Source organism: Myxocyprinus asiaticus, chromosome 7, assembly GCF_019703515.2.
Source record: "Myxocyprinus asiaticus isolate MX2 ecotype Aquarium Trade chromosome 7, UBuf_Myxa_2, whole genome shotgun sequence".
Taxonomy (NCBI): Eukaryota; Metazoa; Chordata; class Actinopteri; order Cypriniformes; family Catostomidae; genus Myxocyprinus; species Myxocyprinus asiaticus.
The window spans coordinates 8799271-8825803 of NC_059350.1; the positions used below are offsets into that span (position 1 = coordinate 8799271).

Here is a 26533-nt window from a genome sequence, read left to right on the forward strand (position 1 = left end):
CGTAATGTGCTGTTTGTATTTGGGCAGTTCACGTGTGAGGTTTGCTTTGTTAAAAATCCCCAAGAATAATAATAACTGAGTCCGGGTATTGTTGTTCTGTGCCTGTGATTTGATCAGCCAGCTGTTGCAGTGCGGCATTCAAACATGCGTTTGGCGCGATATACACACTCACCAGAATAAACGAGGAAAACTCCCGTGGTGAGTAGAAAGGCTTACAGTTCATAAAGATCACTTCCAAATTAGGACAGCACATCTTCTTTAATGTTGTTACATCTGTACACCAACTTTCATTGATGTAAAAGCATGTTCCACCGCCTCTCGTTTTCCCCGTTAACTCTGCGATGATATGAGGGACAATAATAATCTGTCCTTAACTGTAGAAATCTGTTCGCTTGAATTCTGACATTTGTTTTTAGGCAAAGCAATTATATTATAGTAGTAATAAATAACTTTAGAAATTACCTCAAACTCCGACATTTTCCAGATGCAAATGATGATCCAGAGCTGGTGGGGGCAGCAGAGATGATCATGCTGTTCCACGTCGATAGATGGCAGTATAGCGTCTAACACCACTGTCGTATGGGTACTTAAAGTACACGAAGAAGAGCAATGCTAACGCTAGTTAGAGAACTACTGAATGCCCCCTTAATGAAAATGTAAAAATACAGAAATTTTTGTTTGATGGTTTAGGAGTAAGATTTCAGTATAAAAACAGATGAATGGAAAAGTGAATGGAAAGTTCCCAACATGATAGAAAAACAAATGTGTGTGCATAATATACTCTTTGTTTTTAGTTTCTTTAGGGGTAGGGCTAGAGTTAGTCTGTAGTGATTATAATTAGCTATATGAAAACAATACAAGTCTGTGGTATGTTGCAAACAAAGAGATTTTAGATCATTTTGTTGGAAAGAGACAGCTTATGTGTCAACTTTGAGTGGACGCATTTTCACATTTCATGATATGAATAAATACTGGCAGACTGCCTTAACCACACATGAACTTTTATTGGCTATTTCCACAGGTTTTAATTTATGATCATTTATCAGGAATACAAGTTAGTAAAAAGGATGTTTTGTGTTTAAGAATTGAAAAAAAATAAAAAGAAAAGAAAAAAAGTAAAATAATTTAAAAGCAACAGAAGACCTTAAACAAATTAATTAAAAATGACTTTGCCAAATTTTCCAAAACTCAAGAACCAATAACCATTAATGAGATGTAATTTTTGCATCCCCACCCCCAAATCTCCAAATCTTTCATCTTAACCCTTTGTGTCCACTGCAAAATATAGAATCAGCTGTCTGCCACAAACTTCTTTGCATATCAGCTGGAAAACTTTGTGCTGGGATGCATCACAGCTGGTTGTTTGTTTTTTTAATTTCACAGGTAATGAAAGAAAGCTTCTCTTGACCTACTTTATGGCCTTTATGTTCTATTTAAGTCTGGATCTAACATTCTTCTTCAAAGTTCATGCAGTCTGCTGAAAGCATCATGTGTGTTTTTAGCACACAAAGTAATACATTATTCATACACAACACATGACCACCGAAAAGTGGATGAATACAGGAAGAGAATAGTGATGTGCAAGCAAACAAAAAGTTTTAAATTTTTTGTCATTCAGTTCTTTGCATTGCTTGAAAGGTTTATCAGCAACATGAAACAACAGTTTTACATTCAAACCAAACTACAATATTAAACCATGTGCAGCAAAAATAAAATAAAAATAAAATAAACAAAATGTGAAAAGCAAAAAGCAACAAAAAAAAAAACATTGAAAAGCAAATAAATAAATAAATAAATAAAACAGGCATTGTGAACTCTTTTGACATTTTTTTTTTTTTTTAATATTTCATTAAATTATTTCCTATGACTTTGGTAGAACTGTGAAAGTATTCAGAAACAAAAGGACATTTTGATTGGTCAGAATGTTTCCCACTCATGTAAAACAAAAGAGGCAAAAAAAAAAAAATAGTAATCTTTTAAAAACTTTTCTTTTCAAATGAAACTTACATGACATTTAGAATCAATTATTTTTTTTATTTTTTTTTTGCTATGTATCACACTAATGTCTAAGGCCTACTTTTTATTTTAAGTCAAATCAGCGGCAGAGCCCTTTTATTCTTGTCCTCTGAAATGTTTTATAGTGGCCTTTTTTTAAAAAAATTTTTATATTAGTGTCATGGAGGGCACAAGTGTGAACATGTTTTTTCCAATGATGTCAAGGATATCTGACTGTCTGTAATGACACGCCCTGTAATGCTGTTTTATTGTCTCTCGTTGAACAATACTTTGTGCTGATTGAGCGTGATCTTTATTATAATGGCTGCATGCACAGTGAGACTAGAAAGAATGTGGCCTACAATCTTTTCTATGGCTAATGCAATTATTACAATTATTGTTAAATACACTCTAACCTACATTTAATGAAATTTATATCAATGCAAGTGAGTGAAACCAGAAACAATGTATGATGCTTCACATATATCTGTGGTGAACATTTCTTTGAAATAAATAGTCTATATTTTGATAGTATGCCATGATGATCAACTGTGCAATGACACTATCAGCATTTGTTTCACCTCGCACATACACATCCATGACAGCCACTGCAGTACCATTTACATACAAAACAATAAAAGTGATTGAGTAATTATCATGTATGTTTGAACTTATTGAGGTGAAAAGGATGATGCCCTGACAGTTTTCTTATCAGAATAATAATAATAAAAACTAAATATCACATACAACATTTGGCTAATGGCTAATCAAATAATGTAAACATCAGAATCTCACCTTAGATAAGTAAAATTCTGGATAGAAAGTTTTTTTATTAAAAAAACAGCACATATTTTCCTACATAATTTCTCCAGACTCACTCCTCCCTATGTTGACTTTGCTGCTGCAGATCTCTACCTTTGGTTTGTTAATGTTTTAAATCGGTTTGATTTGTAAAACCAGTACAAAAAATACTGCTGTATAAAAAAAAGTGTATCAAGCTCTCAAGTTTCCTCACGAAAATTGCACAGCATTGTTTTAAAAAATCTTTTTCCTCTTCAAAATAATAAGCTGGTATTATAAGTGTCACAGTTGCTGAAAGGCACCTCTCTTTCTCTCACTAGTTTTTACTTTCTTCAGTATAACTACACTTTTTATTGCTGCACTTCTAATCCAGTTCTATATTATTCATACTGTCAAGTCATCTGACCTTGCACGGCTGCTGGCCTTGCTTAGGCTGCTTAGCGGTCGTGTATCTTCTATCGTCTCACTGGCTTCCAAGTCTGCTTCCACAGCCAACTCATCCTCTTCTTCGTCCCTGCTTAGAACTCCTGTCGCACTTGGCCCTATCACTGTCATCTGGGCATAGGAGGGCAGCGTTTCGTCATACACCTTCGACATGTCTTTCTGAGGTGCAGATGCCTCATTGGATTTCTCCCCAAATGACTTGTAAGAAGCCGGTAGCCGCCCAGCCTCTATCCCTACTACCTCTGTCATGGGGAAGAAGTGCGATGTGGCTTTGTCCTCCTCCAATAGCTTGTAGCCTTTGGCTTTCTGGATAGAGGTGTCTGCCATGGAAGGCAGGGCCTTCTCGGCCACCCCTGGTCCCTCAACTTGCGGCCGGGCTGGTTTACGGAACACAAAGTGGATCTTTTTCAGACCTAAATGGCTAATTTCCACAAAGTTGAGAAAAAGCGAGACACAGGCCACAGCCAGCATGAAGATGATAAAAACAGTTTTCTCCGTAGGTCTTGAGACAAAACAATCGACCGTATTTGGGCATGGCCAGCGGCTGCACTTGTAGAGTGGCAGGATTCGGAAGCCATACAGGTAGTACTGACCCACCACAAAGCCTACCTCAAAGAGAGTCTTGAAGATAATGTGGCAGATATAGGTCCTTAACAGAGTGCCCTCTAGACGGAACTTCTTGCTGCCCTTTGTGCTTGTCTCCTTGGCTGTACGGACACTACCCTGATCGGGTGCAAGTGGCAGCCTTTCCTCATTTTCTTGCTGCCTGTTTAGCTCTGCCTCCTCCCGTTCTTTGCGTTTCTCCTCCATATGTACATGGTGGACAGCATGACCCACGTACACCAAAGAGGGTGTGGAAACAAAGATGATCTGGAGTACCCAAAGGCGAATGTGTGAAATGGGGAAGGCCTCATCATAGCAAACGTTCTCGCAACCTGGCTGCTGTGTGTTGCACACATAATCCGACTGCTCGTCACCCCACACGAACTCCGCAGCTGTGCCCAGGATGAGGATTCGGAAGATGAAGAGGACTGTCAGCCACACCCTACCGATGACTGTTGAATGCTCATTTACTTCCTCAAGGATGTTGCCCAAGAAACTCCAGTCACCCATGGTTGACTGTCAGCACTGCAGATAGGAAGAGCAAACAAAGAAATGCTTGATAATGGGCAGCGATGTAAATAATATTTGTGTTGAAATTTTAACAATATCATTACGGACACTAGAACTCAAGTTACATTCCATAATGTAGGTTGTCCTAAACAATATACTGATACAAAGATGAATAGTTTGGTAAAAGGTAATTTAGTCTGTGACAAAAATAATTCAAAACTTATTTACATCATGTTGCGGCATCAGTTCCATCAGATAATCATCTAGAGTATGCAATATCCTTTAAAAAACAATCAAATCAAGCCATGACTTTATATATACCCTAGTCAAACAAACAAGTGTATAGTTATGCACCCCCTCTATAAATTCACATCAACATTCAAAAGTTAGCCAGACTACCCTTCTAAAGAAATTTCAGAGTGTAATAATGGTATGTATAAAACAAACAGCAATACAGGTTAATGGTGTAAAATGGGCAACTTGCCACAGAAAGAGCTCCAGAGTATATATGTTCCACCTTCTCTTGGCACACTGTGGTGTGAAGTGAACTTTTTGCTCTATGGTTCCAACCTATGGCCTACAATCCTTGTCGCCCGAGTGAGCAGAAGTGAATGAATCCAGTCTGATGGTTGGTTTTTAGTTTGCTGCAATATTTAAGCTGGGAGCCAGACAGCCTTTATTAAGAGGGCGACGAATGGTGACGCACAGTACAATAGGATTCACAAAAACAAATGGGAATGTATGTGACACAGGCATTGGGAAAAGGATGATTTTAGAGGTGTAAACTTGACATGGCGCTTACTAAAAAGCATGTGTCTTAGTAGACAAGGCTTTTTCTGTCATATTTACTATACTGTCATACATATACTTTGGCTCAAAGGAACTGAGCAATGAATTGGAAAGGTGGGCTCATCAAAAAAAGAGAAAAGTATGATTTTGAAGTTTCCCATGCATGTTTGTCAATGGTTCACATTTATTTTGTATCCCTGTACAAAATATAGAAGGCTAATGCTATGCTAAATGCTAAAACCATCATAGAAATTCGTGATAAATCTGTTCTACTTTGAAAGATATGGTACAATAGCTAAATGGTTTGAAGGCATGCAACAGGCTAATTTGATCATTAGCAAAAGAAAGTTAATCTGCTTTGTGGTGTGCTTAAATCATTTAACTTAACTTATTTAAAATCAAAAAAGCTCTATCAAACAAACATGTAAATGTTTTGGTGTGATTCCTTGAGACAAAAACACTAAAGGAACCAGATATTGTTTTGCAGTATAAACTACTGATACAGTCACTGCAGTATATCCCTTACAAAAAATCAAAACTAGCTGCAAACTTGCGGCAAATTTGCCGCTTGTTATTTTACATGCAAATTAGCTTTTGATTTGCCACAAATGTTTGCCAGAAGTTTGCAGCTCTTCGACGGTAGTGGTGAACCTCCGGCAAACCTTTAGAAACAATGGACAATTTGCTGCAAGTTTGCCGCAAAGCTCATTTGCATGTGAAAATGATCAGTGGCGAATTTGCGGCAAATTTGTGGCGAATTTGCGGCAAATTTGTGGCAAATGTGCAGTGAACTCTCAATTTTCGTAAGGATTTCCTGTTAAATGATTGAGAACACTGCTAGTCCAAACTCAAGTAAATACAATTTAAAAAAAATTTCAATATCTCATTTGACCCTCTGACATAATGCATCATGCATTGTTTAACAAAACAGAATCATTAAGCTGATAATGATTTTCTGTTCCAAACTGTGATCCGTTTATTTTCATTCAGGTTATGAAAGGGAATGTGAATTTGGTTGTTGTTTTACCTGGCACAATTCACCAATGTTGGCTAAGTGTGAAAATTGGTATGAGGTGGGAATGGTGTATCTCAAGCCAATCTGGCAGGTTATATTTTCATGTAAAACTAGAAAATTTTTACACTTCTGCTTCTCCAACTCAGTTTGGCAACATAAGGCCAAAAGAGTCAAGTCTACTAAGTCAGAACCACAACCAATAATCCCTCTCTGGACAATGCTTCAACCTGTGTGCACCACTTTTTATCCAACTGGAATTTGCTCTAGAAATGACATAATGGGCTAAGCATTGCCATTGACTAAGAGCACAGAATGATGTTCAGTGGTTAGTTATGAGTTATATATGTTTGGGGGGAAAGGTGCGGGGTATTTTCAAATGCAAACAAGTCTCCATATTAAGGTCAAAAATCCTCTTCAATGGATCACGAGTAGGTGTAAAGAACATTTATAATATAACTATTGTACAAGAGTAGCAGGGCAACCCCAATGACCCCACTGCATTTGCTCTGGAATGAAAGACAAAGGCAGGCAGATCACCTAAAAACATCCTCTACTATCACTGAACCACCAGAAAATAACTGGATCAAAAGTGATGCCTCCAAAATTTTCAGTGCCTGATAATCTCTGCAGGTCTCCAAGCTCACAAAAGGAAAAGGAGACAGGCTTTACTTTTGGGGATTAATGCATGTCTGATTATTCAGTACACGGAATCAGAAGTCATAAAAACGAAAAATGCTTTGTGCATGGAGGTTTATCTTCTGTCTGTTATGACTTTTGACAATCCAGCATCACTGATTACATTGAAGTAGTTGTCTACTGACCTCTTTGGCAACCTGACAGTAAATAAACTAGATTTACAAATGACACTGCATTATAACCATAGCAGGACTTACCCTCTACTTGTCAAAACACTATTTCATGGATAAACAGCCCTACAGAGGTCATACTGTAAGTAGCGCAACACGTTCTACATAAAGTATGCCAAAAGTTTGTGCAAATTGTTCTAATGATAGCTTGATCCTGGAATCTACATTTAAAGATGGTACTTGTTGATATTGCCAGTGATGGTAGCCTAAGCCAGCAGCAGAGTGGTGAATGGACGATGGGATTTCAAACAATGGCATGATGTCATGATGAAGTCCGCTGTGTCTATTGAATGTGCGCATTGAGGCATGATCCCAGATTGTGCGAATGAAGCAGGCCCCAGGCTATGGCTAAGCATTGGACCATCCCTCAAACAAAGTTATCTTACAGTGATCTGCCTACATGCCATCCCTACACATTTTCTGCTCATGAAGGATGAATTAGCTGACAGCTATAAAAATACATAGGATGCGGGGAATGGCTAGCATTAGCCTATAGGTTGCCTTAGCCACTATTTGGAAAAAAGGCTGGGGACAACATGTCCCATGTGCTCTCAATCTCACTACATATAACTTTGTTTACATTGTATGACAACTACAGCAAATTTAGAGAGAAAGTTTAGGTTTACTTAGAATGATTGTGTATTGTGACCAAGAAAGTCATACAGGTTTAGCTAGTTTAGAAGCTTGCTAGGAAAACCAGCTTGCCAGCATCCAAAACATAACATATGCTGGTAACCAACCATACTGTTATTTTCAGTAGGGTCATAAGCATTTTTATTGATTTAACATGTAAATCAGAATCCCTCAAGGGGTCACTTAATGTCTTTGTGATTCATATTAATGCAAAGTACCAGTTTCTCTATTGAAACAGAAGTAGGTTCCATGTCTAAATATTGTTCTGGGCTCACTCCGAATTCCTGCATGGTTTGTCTGCATACAGGTGCATCTCAATAAATTAGAATGGCGTGGAAAAGTTCATTTATTTCAGTAATTCAACTCAAATTGTGAAACTGGTGTATTAAATAAATTCAGTGCACACAGACTGAAGTAGTTTAAGTCTTTGGTTCTTTTAATTGTGATGATTTTGGCTCACAATTAACAAAAACCCACCAATTCACTATCTCAAAAAATTAGAATATGGTGACATGCCAATCAGCTAATCAACTCAAAACACCTGCAAAGTTTCCTGAGCCTTCAAAATGGTCTCTCAGTTTGGTTCACTAGGCTACACAATCATGGGGAAGACTGCAGATCTGACAGTTGTCCAGAAGACAATCATTGACACCCTTCACAAGGAGGGTAAGCCACAAACATTCATTGCCAAAGAAGCTGGCTGTTCACAGAGTGCTGTATCCAAGCATGTTAACAGAAAGTTGAGTGGAAGGAAAAAGTGTGGAAGAAAAAGATGCACAACCAACCGAGAGAACTGCAGCCTTATGAGGATTGTCAAGCAAAATCGATTCAAGAATTTGGGTGAACTTCACAAGGAATGGACTGAGGCTGGGGTCAAGGCATCAAGAGCCACCACACACAGACGTGTCAAGGAGTTTGGCTACAGTTGTCGTATTCCTCTTGTTAAGCCACTCCTGAACCACAGACAACATCAGAGATGTCTTACCTGGGCTAAGGAGAAGAAGAACTGGACTGTTGCCCAGTGGTCCAAAGTCCTCTTTTCAGATGAGAGCAAGTTTTGCATTTCATTTGGAAAAACCAAGATCCTAGAGTCTGGAGGAAGGGTGGAGAAGCTCATAGCCCAAGTTGCTTGAAGTCCAGTGTTAAGTTTCCACAGTCTGTGATGATTTGGGGTGCAATGTCATCTGCTGGTGTTGGTCCATTGTGTTTTTTGAAAACCAAAGTCACTGCACTCGTTTACCAAGAAATTTTGGAGCACTTCATGCTTCCTTCTGCTGAAAGATGCTGATTTCATTTTCCAGCAGGATTTGGCACCTGCCCACACTGCCAAAAGTACCAAAAGTTGGTTAAATGACCATGGTGTTGGTGTGCTTGACTGGCCAACAAACTCACCAGACCTGAACCCCATAGAGAATCTATGGGGTATTGTCAAGAGGAAAATGAGAAACAAGAGACCAAAAAATGCAGATGAGCTGAAGGCCACTGTCAAAGAAACCTGGGCTTCCATACCACCTCAGCAGTGCCACAAACTGCATCACCTCCATGCCACGCCGAATTGAGGCAGTAATTAAAGCAAAAGGAGCCCCTACCAAGTATTGAGTACATATACAGTAAATGAACATACTTTCCAGAAGGCCAACAATTCACTAAAAATGTTTTTTTTATTGGTCTTATGATGTATTCTAATTTTTTGAGATAGTGAATTGGTGGGTTGTTGTTAAATGTGAGCCAAAATCATCACAATTAAAAGAACCAAAGACTTAAACTACTTCAGTCTGTGTGCATTGAATTTATTTAATACACGAGTTTCACAATTTGAGTTGAATTACTGAAATAAATGAACTTTTCCACGACATTCTAATTTATTGAGATGCACCTGTATGTCTGTCCCCTTGTTCTTCTGTGATAATCCGTATTAATCTCTATTCCAGCACCAGCCATTTGATGGATCCAGTGTGGATCTGTTTTACCTGCTCTTTGTGTGTACCAGAGATACCAGCAACAAGTGCAGAGGATTTATCTGATTCAGTTCACTTCCATTCCATGTGGGAGACTGAAGAGTGAATAAATCCTCATTACAGCCTTTTCTAGGAATGAGATTATCAAACTGTATTTCTACTTTCTCTCTATGTCCCTCTCTAGAATAGCAAAATCACTTGCAAATCAATGGAGAACACTCTTGTTTAACATCCTGGGTGGGAGGAAGCAGACAAACTGGCTAATCCAAACGTCTGCTAGCTGCCTTGTGACATCACACAGGTCACATAAACTACAACACATACTGTATAACCTAGATATCATATAGAGACTGTGTCTGTTCCCCGAACTACCAAACACAAACCTCTCACTAAATCATTTAGAAAAAATGTGATAAAGGTCAAACTTGAAAAGAAAAATGAAAAAAAAAAAAAATAATAAAAATAATAAAAAGATAAACTTCATATAAAGATAGGGCTACTAAACATTAGATCTCTTTCAACCAAAGCACTAATTGTAAATTAAATTATTACAGATCGTAGTTTGGATATTCTCTGATTGACTGAAACCTGGCTTTAACTGGATGAATATATTAGTTTAAATGAATCTACCCCCAGGTTATTGTTATAAAAATGAGCCTCATCTGAAGGGTCGAGGAGGTGGTGTTGCTACAATTTACAGTGATGTTTTTGGTGTTACTCAGAGGACAAGATATAAGTTTAAGTCATTTGAACTAATAATGCTTAATGTAACAACTTCAGATATAAATAAAAAATCTCTGTCGACTTTTGCCCTTGCTACACTATATAGATCACCCCGGCCTTATTCTGATTTCCTTGGTGAATTTGCAAATTCAGATCTAGTAGTTACTGTAGATAGAGCTTTAATTGTTGGTGACTTCAACATTCACATAGATAATGAAAATGACATATTGGGCTTAGCATTTATCGATATTCTCAACTCTCTTGGAGTCAGACAAAATGTGACAGGACCAACTCATTGCCATAATCATACGCTAGATTTAATTCAGTCATATGGAGTTGATGTTGATAATTTAGAAATTCTACCGCAGAGCGATGACATCTCAGATCATTACCTTGTCTCTTTTATACTGTGATCAGTTATTGTTACTCAATCTACACCATGCTATCATTCAGGTAGAACAATTCTTTCAGCCACTAAAGATTGTTTCACCAATAATCAGATCTATCTTATACACTTAGTAAGCCCCAAAGTCTAGAAGAACTTGATGAAATAACAGAAAATATAAATACAGTCTTCTCTAGCATTGTTCATAGTGTCGCCTCCCTTCGATTAAAGAAAATTAAAGAAAAAATCCCTGCACCATGGTACAATGATCACACTCATGCTCTCAAGAAAGCAGCTCAGAAAATGGAGCACAAGTGGAAGAATACAAAATTAGAGGTATTTCGCGGTGCATGGAAGAATACTGTCTGTGGCTACAGACAGGCACTAAAAGCTGCTAGGTCAGCATATTTTAGCAAACTCATACAAAATAACCACAATAATCCCAAGTGTTTATTCAGTACTGTGGCAAAATTGGTTAGGAATAAAGCCTAAACTGAACCAGATAGTAATGACTTCATGAATTTCTTTACTGATAAAATTGAAATAATCAGAAATAAAATTGGAATTATGCAATCATCTGTCACAGTGTCTCATAATTTTCCTCATGTGCAACATCAATCCTTCACTGTCATAAGTCATGAAGAGCTAACAAAACTTATCAAAACATCAAAAGCCACAACATGTATATTAGATCCATGTAGAGCCGAGGAGGGCGGGGCCGGGCTGGAATGAGACACACCCGGTCCCCAATCAGCCTGATGGGGCGCGCGAGGGATAAAGGCGGCCGGGGACGACAGTTCGAAAGAGAGAGAATTACAGACAGCTGGGCTGTGTTTTTGGTTGTGTGTTTTTGGTTAATAAATTATTATTTAAGTTGTTAGCCGGTTCTCGCCTCCTCCTTTCCACTGAACCCCCTTACACTGCTTCTACAAATAACTTCCACTATTCGGGAATGGTCACTCTGGCTCAGCTCTGTCATATCCAGTCCCACTCTGAGCGTTGTGTCGCTCTCTTTATGCCGCTCTCCCCGTGCTCACTGAAATTAGAGACAGGTGTTAGACATAATTTAGCTCAGGAGTAAGCGCCCTTACCGCTTTCTCTCTCCGGAGAGATGCTTGACCACGCCCCCGCTGCCACAATCCAATACCAACTAAGCTCTTCCCTGTAATCTCAGAACCTCTTCTTAATATTATTAACTCCTCGCTTTCCTTAGGACATGTCCCAAGAAACTTTAAAATGGCAGTTTTAAAACCGCTTAAGCAGCCACAGCTTGATCCTGGAGAATTGGCTAATTATAGACCAATTTCAAATCTCCCGTTTATGTCGAAAATACTAGAAAAGGTTGTGTCCTCCCAATTATGTTCATTTCTACAGAAAAATAGTATATATGAACAATTTCATTCAGGATTTAGGCCACACCACAATACAGACACTTCACTTATCAGGAATACTAATGACTTGCTCTTATCATCTGATCATGGCTGCATTACTCTTCTAGTGCTTTTAGATCTTAGTGCTACCTTCGACACCATAGATCACGACATACTCTTGAATAGGCTGGAGAATTATGTTGGCATTTGTGGACTTGCTTTAGCATGGTTTAGGTCCTATTTAGCAGACCGCTACCATTTTGCCTGTGAAAACGAGGAACTGTCAAATCAAACAAAAGTATGGAGTGCCACAGGGATCAGTTTTAGGGCTTCTGCTTTTCTCCTTATATATGCTTCCCCTGGGAGATATTATCAGGAATCATGGAATAAGTTTCCACTGTTATGCTGACTATACCCAACTTTATATTTCTTCTAAACCCAACAAAAATTCACAGTTCTCCAAATTAGCAGAGTGTATCAATGAAATCAAAAATTGGATGGCCAGAAATTTCCTTCTACTCAATTCTGACAAAACAGAAGTACTAGTTATTGGACCAAAAACCTCTAAAAATAAGCTGCTAAAATATAATTTGACTCTCAATGGATGTACTATCATCTTCATCAGTGAAGAACTTAGTTGCTATGTTCGATACCAATATGTCATTTGAAAATTTCCAGTGTTTGTAGAACAGCATTCTCCCACCTTAGAAATATTGCTAAGTTATAACACATGCTCTCTCTTGCTGATGCCGAAAAACTAATTCATGCCTTCATGACCTCAAGACTAGATTATTGTAATGCATTACTGGGAGGATGTCCAGCAAGTTCAATAAATAAACTTCAATTGGTTCAAAATGCAACAGCCAGAGTGTTGACTAGAACCAAGAAATATGGTCATATTAGCCCCATTTTATCGTCATTACATTGGCTACCTGTTAAATTTCGTAATAATTTTTTAAATTCTGTTAACTACATACAAAAATTTGAATGGTCTAGCTCCACAGTACTTAAGTGACCTTCTGCCATGCTATATTCCATCACGTTCATTATGATCGCAAAACTCTGGCCTGTTAATAGTTCCTAGAATATCAAAATCCACAAAAAATATATTGGAATCCACTACTACGTGTCTCTAAGAGATGATGACAAAATGCAGCCGGTGCTAGCCAGACATCACTTCAGTCTATTATGCTACTGATGCCAACTCAAACCATAAGACATGGGATACTGCCATTGCCTGAACCTTGGACTTAGGATAGACCTCACCGAAATTACTGGCCGGTTGAACTGCGAAGCACCTCACTGATCTCGGCCTGCATCACCTTGGTCTAATGATGGACTACACTCTTGAAATGGAATACATAGACTGTCAATAAATTGCCAACAAAAGCCTTCATCAGCCAACTAACAAAGGACAATGCATCTATATGAACTTCTGCAGTAAATCCAGGATGAACTTCAAAGACATTAGTCATTAAACTAACAGTTCTTACAAAATCTGTGTTTAAACACTGGCCCTTAGCACTTAGTTTAATAATTTTAAACCATGACTTGCACTGCACATAAATAAGTTATATTGGCATTATATTCATGCTGTTAGCCAGAGAGGAACTGGCCCCACAGTGAGCCTGGTTTCTCCCAAGTTTATTTTTCTCCATTAACCAACATCTTATGGAGTTTTGCGTTCCTTGCCACAGTTGCCTTTGGGTTGCTCACTGGGTTTCTAAATACAATTATTATGTATTTACTCATTTTTATACACACTTCATAATCGAATTTAATCAAACTGCACAGTGATGACTCTTAAGGCTTTATAGATATTACGGTTTCATTTTCTGTTAATGCATGATTTTCTGTAAAGCTGCTTTGAAACGATGTGTGTTGTGAAAGGTGCTATACAAATAAAAATGATTTGACTTGACTTGACTTGGGCTTGGTTAACAACTCTTTTTTTTTTTTTAGTTGGATTAACCACAGCCAATTAATAAAGATCCTACACCTTGGTCACTCACCTGTTGCAACACCCTAATTCATAACACAGAAATTTGCATATTGATGTATATAGTAATATTCAACTATAGCTAGTCACCAGTATATGCTTTGTTTTAGATGCTGATGTACTGGTTTCTCCACCTGGCTTCTTAGCTAGTTTAACCAGCAAGACTTCTTTGTCAACCGGCTTCACCAGAAAGACCATGTAGCTCAACCAGAGGCCTATACCATCAAGTTAATTGAACAAACTCGGGGTTGCAGAATTGGTTTCGAGTTGACAAAACCAAACCAAATCAGGCTTAATTGGTACCATGATGATGGTCATTAACTTTCTCTGTCAACTCAGGCTTTGATACTGAGTTTAAGGGTACGTTTACACGACAACGATGTACTAAAAACGGAAAAGTTTTTCCTTTGCCTTTTTGAAAAGTTTAGCGTACAGACGACAACGTTGTCAAAACGATCCCTGTTCACACGGATCCGCGAAAACGACTAAAAACGCTGTATTATGCATGCGAGGTCAGTAGTTGGCGATGTCACTTTGTAAAGAAACACTACGCGCCTGCGCACATAAGCATTCTTCCACAGAGCGGTGAATACAAACAATGAAGATGGTGAAAGCATTGAGCAATTTTGTCTGGACGGACGATGAGGTTGCTTTATTACTACAATTAATTTGCTGGAGAAGCGTCAATAAACTAAAAATTTTGAGCAGCACAAACACAGTCCTGTAGTTCGCCATTGTAGTTTTGAAGTACACGCGGGCATGTCTATAGACTGAACAAGTAATACGCGTGCGCATGACATCATCGTTTTCACAAATTCGCGTTTTTGTATGTTCACACGGAGACGATAACGGCATCGTTTTCAAAAACTTGCACTTTGAAACCCATTTTCAAAAGTTTGCATTTTCAGGCCCCAAAACGCCGTTGTCGTGTAAATGAACAGCTAAAACGCATAAAAAGTTTTCCATTTTTAGTTGAAAACATTATCATGTAACCGTACCCTAAGATTAGTTCACACACGCGTTCACATGAATGAGTGCTGTTTATAGCGAACAGCCAATCATGTGAAACATGGAAAGAGAGAGAGATTCACTTCTCGTGAAAGTCAATGGGATTTACTTCTCTTCTAAAAGCTAATCATAAAAAATTGAAGAATTTAAATACATTTACACAGCACAACAAGAGATTGTTATAAAAAATATAAAAATGAAAACATGTTTACACTGCACAAGAGATCGCCATGACATCATGAAGAATTAAAACACATGATTTACACAGCAAAAGGGATCACTGTACAATTATGAAGAAAATAAAGACATTTTAAGACAGCAAGAAGAAACACTGTGGCTGATGCAAGAGCTCAAAAGGACTGCTGGAAACAAATTCTGAATGTGATAAATATATTAAACAGCTGTTATATCAATGCGTAAGTGAATTAGTAGTTCCACAACAAGAACACACAGGCTTGTTAATTTTAAAAGCTTAAAACCTTATTTAAAATATAAAAGCTTTTTTATTCATCTAAATTTAAAGCTTAATATTATTTAATACTACTATAAATTAATATAGGCTACTATTAAATAATTAAAAGTGAGAATTCAAAATATTGTATGCAATGATAAGATGTAGGCTATTTGTTCTTTTTTTTAAGGCATATTTTGTGTACCTTTTATATTGAATGTCACGTGAAATAATAGTCTCTAGTCCATGAAACTAAGATTTTTACTTCATTGCCTTGGAGATGTCACAGCTGACTGCTACGGAGCATAAGTTTCTATGGTGATGAATACCGCTAAAAGCCGACCCACCTTCATGGTACCTAAAACCCAGAGCTGAGGCAAATGAAACTGAAACTTACCTTACCTAAACTGGCTTCATGGTATATGCCACAGATTTACCAGCTCAGTTTTGCTGGTGAACAGCACAGCTATGCTGGTCCTCCAACTAGACCAGCACCAGCTTGGACTATCATTCAGCAGGAATATCAAAAGAAAAACAATCTTCAATAGGACATTCCTTTAAGGACACATCCTTGTAATGTTAAAATAGATCTATAAGTATGGCTACATGATCAACTCCAAAGACCCAGAATTGACCAGAGACAAAGTGTCCACATACATAGTAACAGAATTTAAAATAGTTATTTTCCTGGAAGTATGTTACCAAATGACCATTCAACCACACCCTGGCCAGCAGTCCCAGCTTTCCATGGCTTTTAATGTATCATATATGATACCGAATTGGCAGGAGAAAGGCTGGAGGAAAGGTAATCAATTGTTCTATCCAATCTCACAGGAAATGGATATGGGACTTCCTGTGTGTAAGCATGGGTTTAGGTACAGCAAGAGGAAATAAAAGCCCATGGCAATACAATGGAGAGATGGAAGATAGAGTGGTCACAAGTCACAAAGGGTTGTGCAATGGCCCTGTAATCAAATTGAAGGTAAAAAATGTGGAAGAAAAGGTTAAAAAGGGAAAACCATTATGACAATCCCATGCTTAAGACTTTATAGATATCACAGTTTAATTTTCTGTTAATGCATGATTTTCTGTAAAGCTGCTTTGAAATGAGTTGTGAAAGGCGCTATACAAATAAAAATGACTTGACAATCAATCAAACCATCAATTCAAACCAAGTTCATTGAGTGTGTCCAGGGCCCCGTTGCTTAACAAATGGGCAATACTGAAAGGCAAACCCCTCTGGGCAGGACTCAGCAGGGCATCTTAAAGATAAGGATCACACATTCAAGAGTAGTTAAGTTGAAAATTTGGACAGGGAGTATAGATGGTTTAAGAGAGGAAAGGAGGCCATGTATGTAAAAATGGAGCAACCATCTTTGAACTTAATTAGAAAAGCTGTTAATTATCAACAATCTAGTTAATTCAGAGAGAAGGAATCCCATTGAAGTTGATGTGTGATTTTTTTTTTTTTTTTTTTGTTAAAATTCATTCTGGTATCCCAGCTTAAAATGCAGAAAAAAAGTATAAGCAAGCCATTAGTATCTCTGTGGCACTATCAAAACAGTGGTCGAAGCTGGAAGTGTTGTTGAACGTATGGGCAGGTGAGAGCATCTAGTTTTGGGGTGAAATGTCCACAGAGTGGTGCCAAAAGCAATTGTATTTTTAGTTGTAAATGATGTAATACAGTCAATACAATGCAAATTTTATTAACTCTTAACCCCAAAACCAAACCCCGACCCTTAACCTCACCAGCAGTGGAGTAAAAATTGTATTTTAGAGCAAAAATGCAACCTCCAAATCGTACCCACCATTGTTTATGTGAACGTGATTCCTTCCTGGTTTCCATGGCACCAGAACCCGTGTCTTGGGGGTTGCTCACGCAATACACTATCAGCAGTGTTAGAGCGAAAGGTTTTCATATTTAAATTGATTTAAAAATGTGTGAAGGTGGATAGCGCTTGTCAGTATTTTGGCTGAATGTCAATTTCCCATGTTGGTGAGTTTGGGGCAGAGCTGGCTGTGTAGACTATCAATGGAATATAGGGGGAGTTTTCTGAAATATGTTTGAAAACAGTAGTTTTTGCAATTCCATTTGGTACCACTGGCGGTGCAGAAATTACACACTTCAGCTTCACCAAAAGAAAAATGCATGCAACATTTGTCAGATCTTATAGTTGTCTGGCACTTTCTCTCAGCCAGGACTCTGTCAGGGTATAGTCAGAACTGTTTTTAACACTAGGAAAGAGAAGGGTCCACTCTCTCTAAGGTGATAACCCTGATCTACTGGGTGTCTTCATCACTTGCCAATGTTTTGCAGCTAAAAATAGAGAGAGGAGATTTTAGCATCATGATTAGTTTCACACTCCCACATATAGTTTGTGAAATAAAAAACACCATTAGTTCCTGTTTACGCAGTAAACTTCATACCTTCAGTTCCTGTTTTAAGTATCATTCAACCCACAGAGAAAAACAAATAGATGTAGATTTCAAACAATTTTGCAGCGGCTTCAACATTGCCTTCTAACATTGTGGAAACCTGGGTATATCCCTTAAACTACTTTTCGTGTGAAAGCTTGTCTAACTAACTTTTACTGTTAAAATTTTTCCACTGGGGACAGCTGGGAAAAAGCCAGGTTCCCTTTCGATTCAGTTCACTTGACATTGCTATGCACTATGGGGAATACTTTCCTTGATGACTTAGCTGAAACCCTTTCCAATAACGCCAATCCTCTGATTGGCAATGGTGTTTGAGCCCCACCCCTTTAGGTGCGCAGTTGGCATATACATGCGGGCGTTCAATCACCATTACTTAGTCTAGGAAACCCTCTCAGCTTCGCCGTCCAGATACACATTCAGTAGATGGTTCTTCTCTGCGAGACACCAGCAGGACAACTCGTTGCCTGTGATCCTGCGGCGAGAAAGATTACTGCTCCCTTGTGTGTTCCGGTGAAGTTTTCGCCACCCCAATGTCGAATATGCTCTCGATGAATGGATCTTCGCTTCAGATGCTCATCACTTTGACCACGCAGCGCCTAAATGAGTACCTACCTGCTTCCTCGCAGTGTTCCAGTAGGGGCATTGTATCCTTTCATATTCAATATTTTTTTAATATTTTTTGAATTTAATTTTATTTACAGGCTTTTTCACAAAGAGCCACTTGCGAGCAACACGTCTTTTTAAAGATGTCATTCTGCAAGTGTTCCAAATGTGAATGGCCACTGTCAGAAGGGTCTCAGGAAGCTTCGCTCAAGGATCGCCCTCGTTCTGAAGGACGATTCCACCTCTTGCGCCCTCCCACTCGCCTCCTCTGTGTTAGATCCCGAGGGACCACATTAGGGGGCATGGCGGGACAGTGAGTTTGTGAGCCCTTCAATCTTCCAACGCAGCATCCTCGCCGGTACGATATGCACGTAATGAGCTCCAGCCTCTGTGGGAACGCACGGCCTCATCACGTTCGGCGGTTCTGACGATGGGAATGACGCCATGTCTTTTGCAGCCTCAGAATATGGACGAGTGTTCCACGGAGGATATTGATGCCCCTCCCCCCAGCGAGGGCGAGGTGCATGCAAAAGCTGCTGTTAAATAGCTGATTCGCATCCTCTCAACAGCCCAGCCACCATCAAATGACTGCATCTCAAAAGGACAGAGCCATTCTTCCTGGAGGTCTGGCTTGCGCATTAACTTGCCCCATAAAGTGTTGGCCGTAGAGTCAGAGGACCACAATTAAAAACCAGCCATCGACTCAAGCTGACAAGTACCATGACAAAGTCTTGGATGTGACAACATTTTGTGGTTGCCTCAGGAGGGTGCTGTGGGTCACAAAAAAAAAGTCTATGACTCACCGCTCTACTTCAGTTCAGCGCTAGGTGGAGAACCCTGCCCTCACTGCTCCGGCTCCGCCAAAGACAGCCAAGCTATCGGTGAAGCCATGCAAAGAGCCGTGGCCTGAAGGGTGTATAAGTGTTGTGTTCAATTAAACAATGTTCTCACACGAAACAGAAATGCACTCTCTGCTCGAGATGCACACATGCACATGCTGCTCATTCCCGCCAGGTATGCCAGGATGGTAGAAAAGGCGGCGCTGTGTCTCCTGTAGCGAGTGAATCAATAAGCCCGTTGTCTCGCTGTACACGAGCCCTAATGGACTTGTCAGTCCATCACACCCCACACACCATGGCCTAGCTGCTTCCCTAGCGCTCTATCCTCTGTAATTAGCGAATCAGTAAGCCCACTGTGTGGATGCATGGCGAGCTCTCATGAGGCATTACAAGTTGGGTGTTGAAAGCAATAGGACACGGCTATACGATTCAGTTCATACGCCGGGCACCTTACTTCAACACCATTCTGTCATCTGCAGTCCCACCACAGGACGCGGTGGTATTGCGCGCAGAAATTCACAATCTCCTCGCGAAGAACGTGATGGAGACTCTATTGGACTGCAATGCCCACAGTGGAGTTTACAGCTGCTGTTATCTCATTCTAAAGAAAGGCGGCAAGCTTCAGCCCATTTTAGATCTGAGATGCTTGAATCGTGTGCTCGCGAAGCGCCCATTCAAAATATTAACCCAGAAACAAATCTCCTTTTTACTGGTTTGTCTCAACTCCATGAGTGTGCGTGCACACCTCACGAGTGAGTGAGTTCAGGACATTCTTCAGTGTCTATCCCAGTTCAAACTGGGGAAAGCATGTCCACTGAAGACTTTTTCTAAAATACTCGGTTTTATGGTGGCAGCATCTGCCATCATACCGTAAAGTCTGTTACACATGAGATCTCTCCAGTGTTGGCTCAAACGACATGTACCACAACACGCCTGGCACCACAGGCGCATGCACACTGGGGTGACTCGCCACTGTCTGGCTGCTTTAGCAACTTGGACAGCTCCAGCCTTCTATCAGCAAGATGTTATGCTGGGTCAAGTATTCAGATGAAAAGTGGTGGCCATGGACACATCCAACACGGGTTGGGGTGCAGTGTGCGACGGACGCCTGGCTTTCGGCACCTGGAGAAGTGCGAAGCAAGCGTGACACATCAACCTCCTAGAACTAGCTGTCTTGGGAAATACCACTGAGGAGGGACTTCCTCTCTCAAGCACAGGGCACGATTTGGCATCCCCAGCCAGAGCTGTGGAACCCTTACGTGTGACGTCTGAACGGAGCACATCGAACCAGCCAGAATTGGCTCAGTCAGTTTCTTTTCTTTTTTTTTTTTTCATTTTTTATTTTTAATAAATTTGCAAAGATTTCAAACAAACTTCTTTCACATTGTCATTATGGGGTATCGTTTGTAGAATTTTGAGGAAAATAATGAATTTAATCCATTTTGGAATAAGGCTGTAACATAACAAAATGTGGAAAAAGTGAAGCACTGTGAATACTTTCCGGATGCACTGTAGATGCTGGTCTTACCCCCATCAGTGCTTAAGGTTTATTTAGTGACCATCATGGACAAACAGGGTGTCCTTGCAAGACATATGTTTTGCAGCAGGGTGATCTTCACAAAACACATTCGCAAGGTTTTACAACCTAGATGTGGCATCTATATCTTCACAAGTCCTCTCTGTCTAGAGCGCTTTTGTATATTCAGTGGTAAACCCTAACCACAATTTAGGCTGGCTACCAGTTATAACTAATACAGCTTACATTATATCAGCTGTGGTTATAATAACCCCCTTTAACCCTCTGGGGTCTGAGGGTGTTTTGGGCCCTGGAGACATTTTGACATGCCTTGACATTTGTGCTTTTTTCAGTTGCTTAAAATATATTAATGACTAAAGTCTGATAACACTGTATTCAGCACAAGCTGGTCTACAATAATATGTGAGCAACATGTATGTACATGTTTGTATTTTTAAGAAAATAACATTTATGTGTGGTTTTTGAAAAAGCAAATATTTTAAGTCACTGAAAAGGCCATAACACATACTAAAAATTTGTTCACAAGACTTTTGAGAACTGGATCTTGTAGCCTAGAGTTTTTGCTACAAAATGATGTGAAAACCATCCTGATCACTCATTCATACAAAACAATATAGTCATTTAACTTTTGTAAGACACTTTTAGTGTTAGAAAGACCATATGCGAGGAGGCGTGGATGATCATGAATATTGATGTGATTCACACCTGAGGAGACAAAGACCCCTCCCCTGAGAGAGAATGAATGTGAGGCGACTTAATGATTGAATGTATTGTTTGTAGCTTATTCACAAAATCAAGTTTAAGTTAAAAGAAGTAATCTGACTATACATTTTCTTTACATAAAGACTTAAAAACTTTAGACCTACACTACCGTTTAAAAGTTTTAGATCTGTAAGATTTTTTTAATGTTTTTAAAAGAAGTCTCTTCTGCTCACCAAGGCAGCATTTATTTGATCCAAAATACAGCAAAAACAGTGATATTGTGAAATATTTGTACAGTTTAAAATAACTTTTCTATTTGAATATATTATAAAATGCAATTTATTCCTGTGATCAAAGCAGAATTTTCAGCATCATTACTGCAGTCTTCAGTGTCACATTATCCTTCAGAAATAATTCTAATATGCTGATTTTCAAATATGGGCATATTTACAGCACATTTTACATATTTACACCCAAACAGATATTTGCAAGCACAAGCTTCGTTGATGATGAGGCTGCATAAACACTAGTTAAAATATAATCTAAACATTCATATTATTTTTATATCATATTACATATCATATTTATATCATACAGCATACAATTTAAATACCTGCTTTAGCCGAAACAACATTTAAATGTAACTAAAACTTGCCTATTAGGACATATTTCAAATTTCAATACTTTGAATACTGGCTGGCAAGTCTGGAAATAGTCCAAATAGTAATATATGTACATTCATACAAAATAGCATGTCAACTAATGTAAGTAAAGACTTACTCATCCGAAATTGTATCCTCGGCTGGATCATGTCGCTCTTCAAACGTTCATCGTCGGAGTCCCGCTCTTCTTCTGAGGAAAATGTGAACAACTCCTCACCTGTGTAGCGTGCCATCTTCCAAACGCACAGGAAAGTGAATGAATCTGATGATGAACTTGATGTTTTTTAAGGCAATGTTGCCTTAACCATTTGCATAGATCGCCTCAGTACATTACCGTATGAATAGCGCGCTCTGCTGGTGGGTGGGATCACATTAGCGATAATTAGCTGAGTCAGGAGAAACTGTACATCTCTTTAGTTTCATACAGATTACATTGCAGGAGAATATTTGTTTTAAATTTGAATTGTTTTATTTAAAAGTAGACATTTTAAGCTTTCTTTAGACATATTTTCATGTTTGTCTGATAAGTATTCATGGAGTTTCAGTTCATTTTTGTGACATGTTTCAGAAAGATGCTCGCGGAGACAGATATGGCTGAAAGCGCACCCTGTTTATTTTCTTTATTTTACAAAAGCACAAGGATTTGTTGTTATTGTGAGTGTACACAAATAAAAGTAGACCCTTTATAGTCTCTAATGATGTCTTACACTTATCTGTATGCCCAAAAATGACGGAGTATTTTAGGTTGTTTCCGCTGTTATGAGGAAAAATTCCAGCAGGATGCGCAGGCGAGTCCATCGACCCCTGAGGGTTAAGTCACAAGTGCTCCCTATAATGTTAAAAACTATGGTTGTGAAAGGCTTAAAATTACACTGTGTATATTTATTCATTCATATAGATTCCCAGACTACATTAACTCTCATCTGGTATCAACCATGTGGGACTATTCATTACATGTACACTTAAGATATGTCTTATAGTCATCGGCCTTTGACTCCTTATACATATCCCTATTAAGTGTTTATACCCCTGGGGGTGTGACGTCACGTAGTGTGGAAGGATGGGATTCTGTTCCTCACAGTGCATAGCAATGTCAAGTGAACTGAATCGAAAGGGAACATCTCCAGTTACACATGTAACCTTGGTTTCCTGAGATGAAGGGAACGAGACATTTCGAAAGCTGGCCGCACTACTACTTCATAGGAAGAGGAGAAAGAGTAATACCCTCTGTCAGAAAAATCTTTAGTAATGGTGATTGAATGCCTGCTTATATATGGCAACTGTGCACATGAAGGGGCGGGGCTCAAACACCACTGCCAGTCAGAGGATTGGCATTATTGGAAAGGGTTTCAACTAGGTCGTCGAGGAAAATATTCCCCATAGTGCATAGCAATGTCTCGTTCCTTTCATTGAGGTTACATGTGGAACCGGAGACATTCCTACTACTGTTCTGGTGTGCAGGGATATGTTTACGTCTGTACATTCTATAGATGAGCTGTCATTTAAAGTCCCTGTGAAGTGCTTTGACGAGCGCAATTCTGTTTGGTGTTTTGACGTATTTCCTACTGAAACAGGAAGTGGGGGTGGGACATGTTGAATGATTCGTCCCATTTTTAAAAATAGCCAAAAGGCTTTAGTGTACAGCCACACACACGCAGACACACACATACCTCTTTCCACAATGCTGCTCTCATGTCAGAGCCGCTTACATTGGAAACTTGAAAAGCGACCTCAATACTGGCCAGCTTTTCCACTGACTTTTAGGACCAAAAGATGATCTGACAACATTAATTCATAACCAGCCAACAAACGCACACAGCACATTGCGGTCTTTGCTTATGAAGAGGCTGGAGCTGTTTTGCAAGATGAATGACAAACAAGCAAGTAAAAGATAATATATCCATGTTTTGAATCACAATACACAAAGCATAAAGAATAAAGAACACTTACTGGTACTGTACATCCCTCCTGCTGCATTAATAAGTAAACTCCAGCAACATTCGCGTTGGCGTGTCCCATTCACAAGTGATCATTCCTATGCCCTATTCCCTTCGAAGATAATTACCCTCCACTGTGAGAACTTCAGATAGCTGAAAGGTGATAACGGTCAGTTAGAACTTACTTTTCTGGCTATTCTTTTTGGAAATTCTGTTTGGAACGACCTTACAGAATTGACTGTGCTCCCTTCGAAATGCCCTGCAAAGGCACGATCAGCACCAGTAAGAACACAGCCAGGCACGCTAAACAGATGTAGGGGGTGGGATGCTTTATATTCTAAAGAGATTGGACAGAAGATCTGATGAAAATCTGAAGTACAGAATGAGTCATAAAAATGTTTGATCCAATTTAGTGGAAGAGGGAGACTGCAGTTTTTAAATGCTTATATCTTCTGAAAATGAATTTTGTTAACATTTAAGAGTACACTAGTATATACTCTAGATGACCTTAAAGCTAATAAATATGGACTAAAAGCAGCAAAACTTGAATGTTGATTTCATGAGATCTTTAAAGAAGTTTGTGAGTCGTGGTTCAGAAATCAGTATTATGAATAACACACTTATATCCTCACTCCTTTTGTGTATGATTGGACAAACTTGAGACTGGAGCGTGACTGCTGTGTGCATTTTCTATTTCCCTTTTCGATTTGTAACTAGTAGCACCTAATAAACATGCAATAATAATAATAATAATAATAATAATAATAATAATAATAATAATAGACAAATAGTTTTCCTTCAAATCGATGTCCACATACAGTATGTGGACAGTGGGACTAAGTTGTGAAATTTTAAAGAATATCAAGCTATAGAAAGTCAGATTTTTTTTTTTTTTTTTTTTTTTTATCAAATTGTCTATGTTTCCAGGAGTGTTGGTTATTCAAGTTCAGATGTTACAGTCATTACAACTGATTTTCTGTAAAGCTGCTCTGGAACAATGTGTATTGGGAAAAGCACAAATAAAAAAATTTAAAAAAAATACAAATAAAAAATATTTTACTTGATTTAACTTTTATGTTAGTGTTTCTTCTACTTTGGCAACAAAATCTCAATGTTCTCTCTTTGCACTGTCATTTTATCAATCAGAAATTAGCATAATTAATTCTGATACAAGTAATGGCCAGCATCATCCAATCACTGCCAACCATGTTAAAATAAAATTATATATTATGAATTCTGAATCTAAGTACTGATTACTATTGTCCCATGTCTACCAACCATGTTGAGTGGTTCAAACATCAGCTTTAGTCTGAAACTGAACTTTTGATAGGAAGTCTGGATTGAATTCACTTGGCTTTATATGAAAGATATATGATGCTCTCTTGCTCCCTATTTAGTGAATGACTTAAACTCCAGTATGCTGTCTGTCTGCACTGGTCTCAGGACAGTTCGAAATGCACAGTATTTTCATCCCAACTCCATAAAAAGCCTCTGAAGATAAACATTATTTACCAATGTGAAAATGCACAGTACATACTGTATAGGATTTCTAAAGAAAACCTTGTGATATTGTACACATTAGAGTACATTGTGTTAAGCAGCGTGGTATTTCATGATTAATTGCTCAGATTTTTAAAATGGCTTATCAGATGAAATTAGAGACTCTAATCTTTTGACTCAAAAAGGTTTCAAGGTAAAAACTTAATTAGGTTTCTTACCAGATGTAGTTTTGTTGCTGTTCCTCCCTGCTGTGATCAAATCCATGTTGTTTTGTCACGATTCCGTGCGTCGAAAGTTAAACACTTACTGACAGCACAGAGTGCCCTGAACTGAGATCAGTCGGTTTCAATTAAATTAAATTATGCGTTGCATATAGCGAAGTGAAATACAACGTCTACGTATGTGTATGCGGGGTCTCAAGAGGTTAAAACTAGGGTTCCCAACTGTCCCATACGTATATATTGTCCCACACTGGAGGGACGGTGAAATTAAAGCATTGCGTCCCATACTGAAGTGGAAAAATGCTCAAGGGGGACCAACACCCCCCGGATGGACGGCGAAAGGCTAGAAGGGGAACGCCATCCTGTATTCCATATTGAAGCGCTGAAAATGGTCAAACGTTCCGTATTTGCGTGATGAAATGTTGGCAACCCTACTCAAAACAAAGTCTGGGAGGAAACGAGGGATATTTAAAAAACTAGAGTGAGAATATAAAGACACAAACAATTTAAAGATCTGTTTCCACGGGGGCCTGGGTAGCTCAGTGG

The 26533-nt window shown here is 38.8% G+C and overlaps 1 protein-coding gene across 3 annotated transcripts; it reads right to left on the reverse strand.

The window, feature by feature from the left end:
* Positions 1–989: 989 nt before the first annotated feature.
* On the reverse strand, positions 990–24556 carry LOC127444367 (gap junction alpha-8 protein-like). 3 transcript variants are annotated; one of them, XM_051703678.1, is made up of 2 exons: positions 24280–24556; positions 990–4368 (listed from the first exon to the last, which is right to left on the reverse strand). In XM_051703678.1, the coding sequence occupies exon 2, from the start codon at positions 4351–4353 to the stop codon at positions 3181–3183; it is 1173 nt and encodes a 390-aa protein (XP_051559638.1). In that variant the 5' UTR covers positions 4354–4368; positions 24280–24556; the 3' UTR covers positions 990–3180. The 3 variants fall into 3 exon arrangements, with proteins under 3 accessions (XP_051559638.1, XP_051559639.1, XP_051559640.1); XM_051703679.1 differs by lacking the exon at positions 24280–24556 and adding an exon at positions 4838–4965; XM_051703680.1 differs by lacking the exon at positions 24280–24556 and adding an exon at positions 4582–4822.
* Between the last annotated feature and the right edge of the window lie 1977 nt (positions 24557–26533).

Bases quoted from the DNA above. Each gene is read 5' to 3' on its own strand.
- LOC127444367 (XM_051703678.1), bottom strand. From the start codon at position 4,353: ATGGGTGACTGGAGTTTCTTGGGCAACATCCTTGAGGAAGTAAATGAG.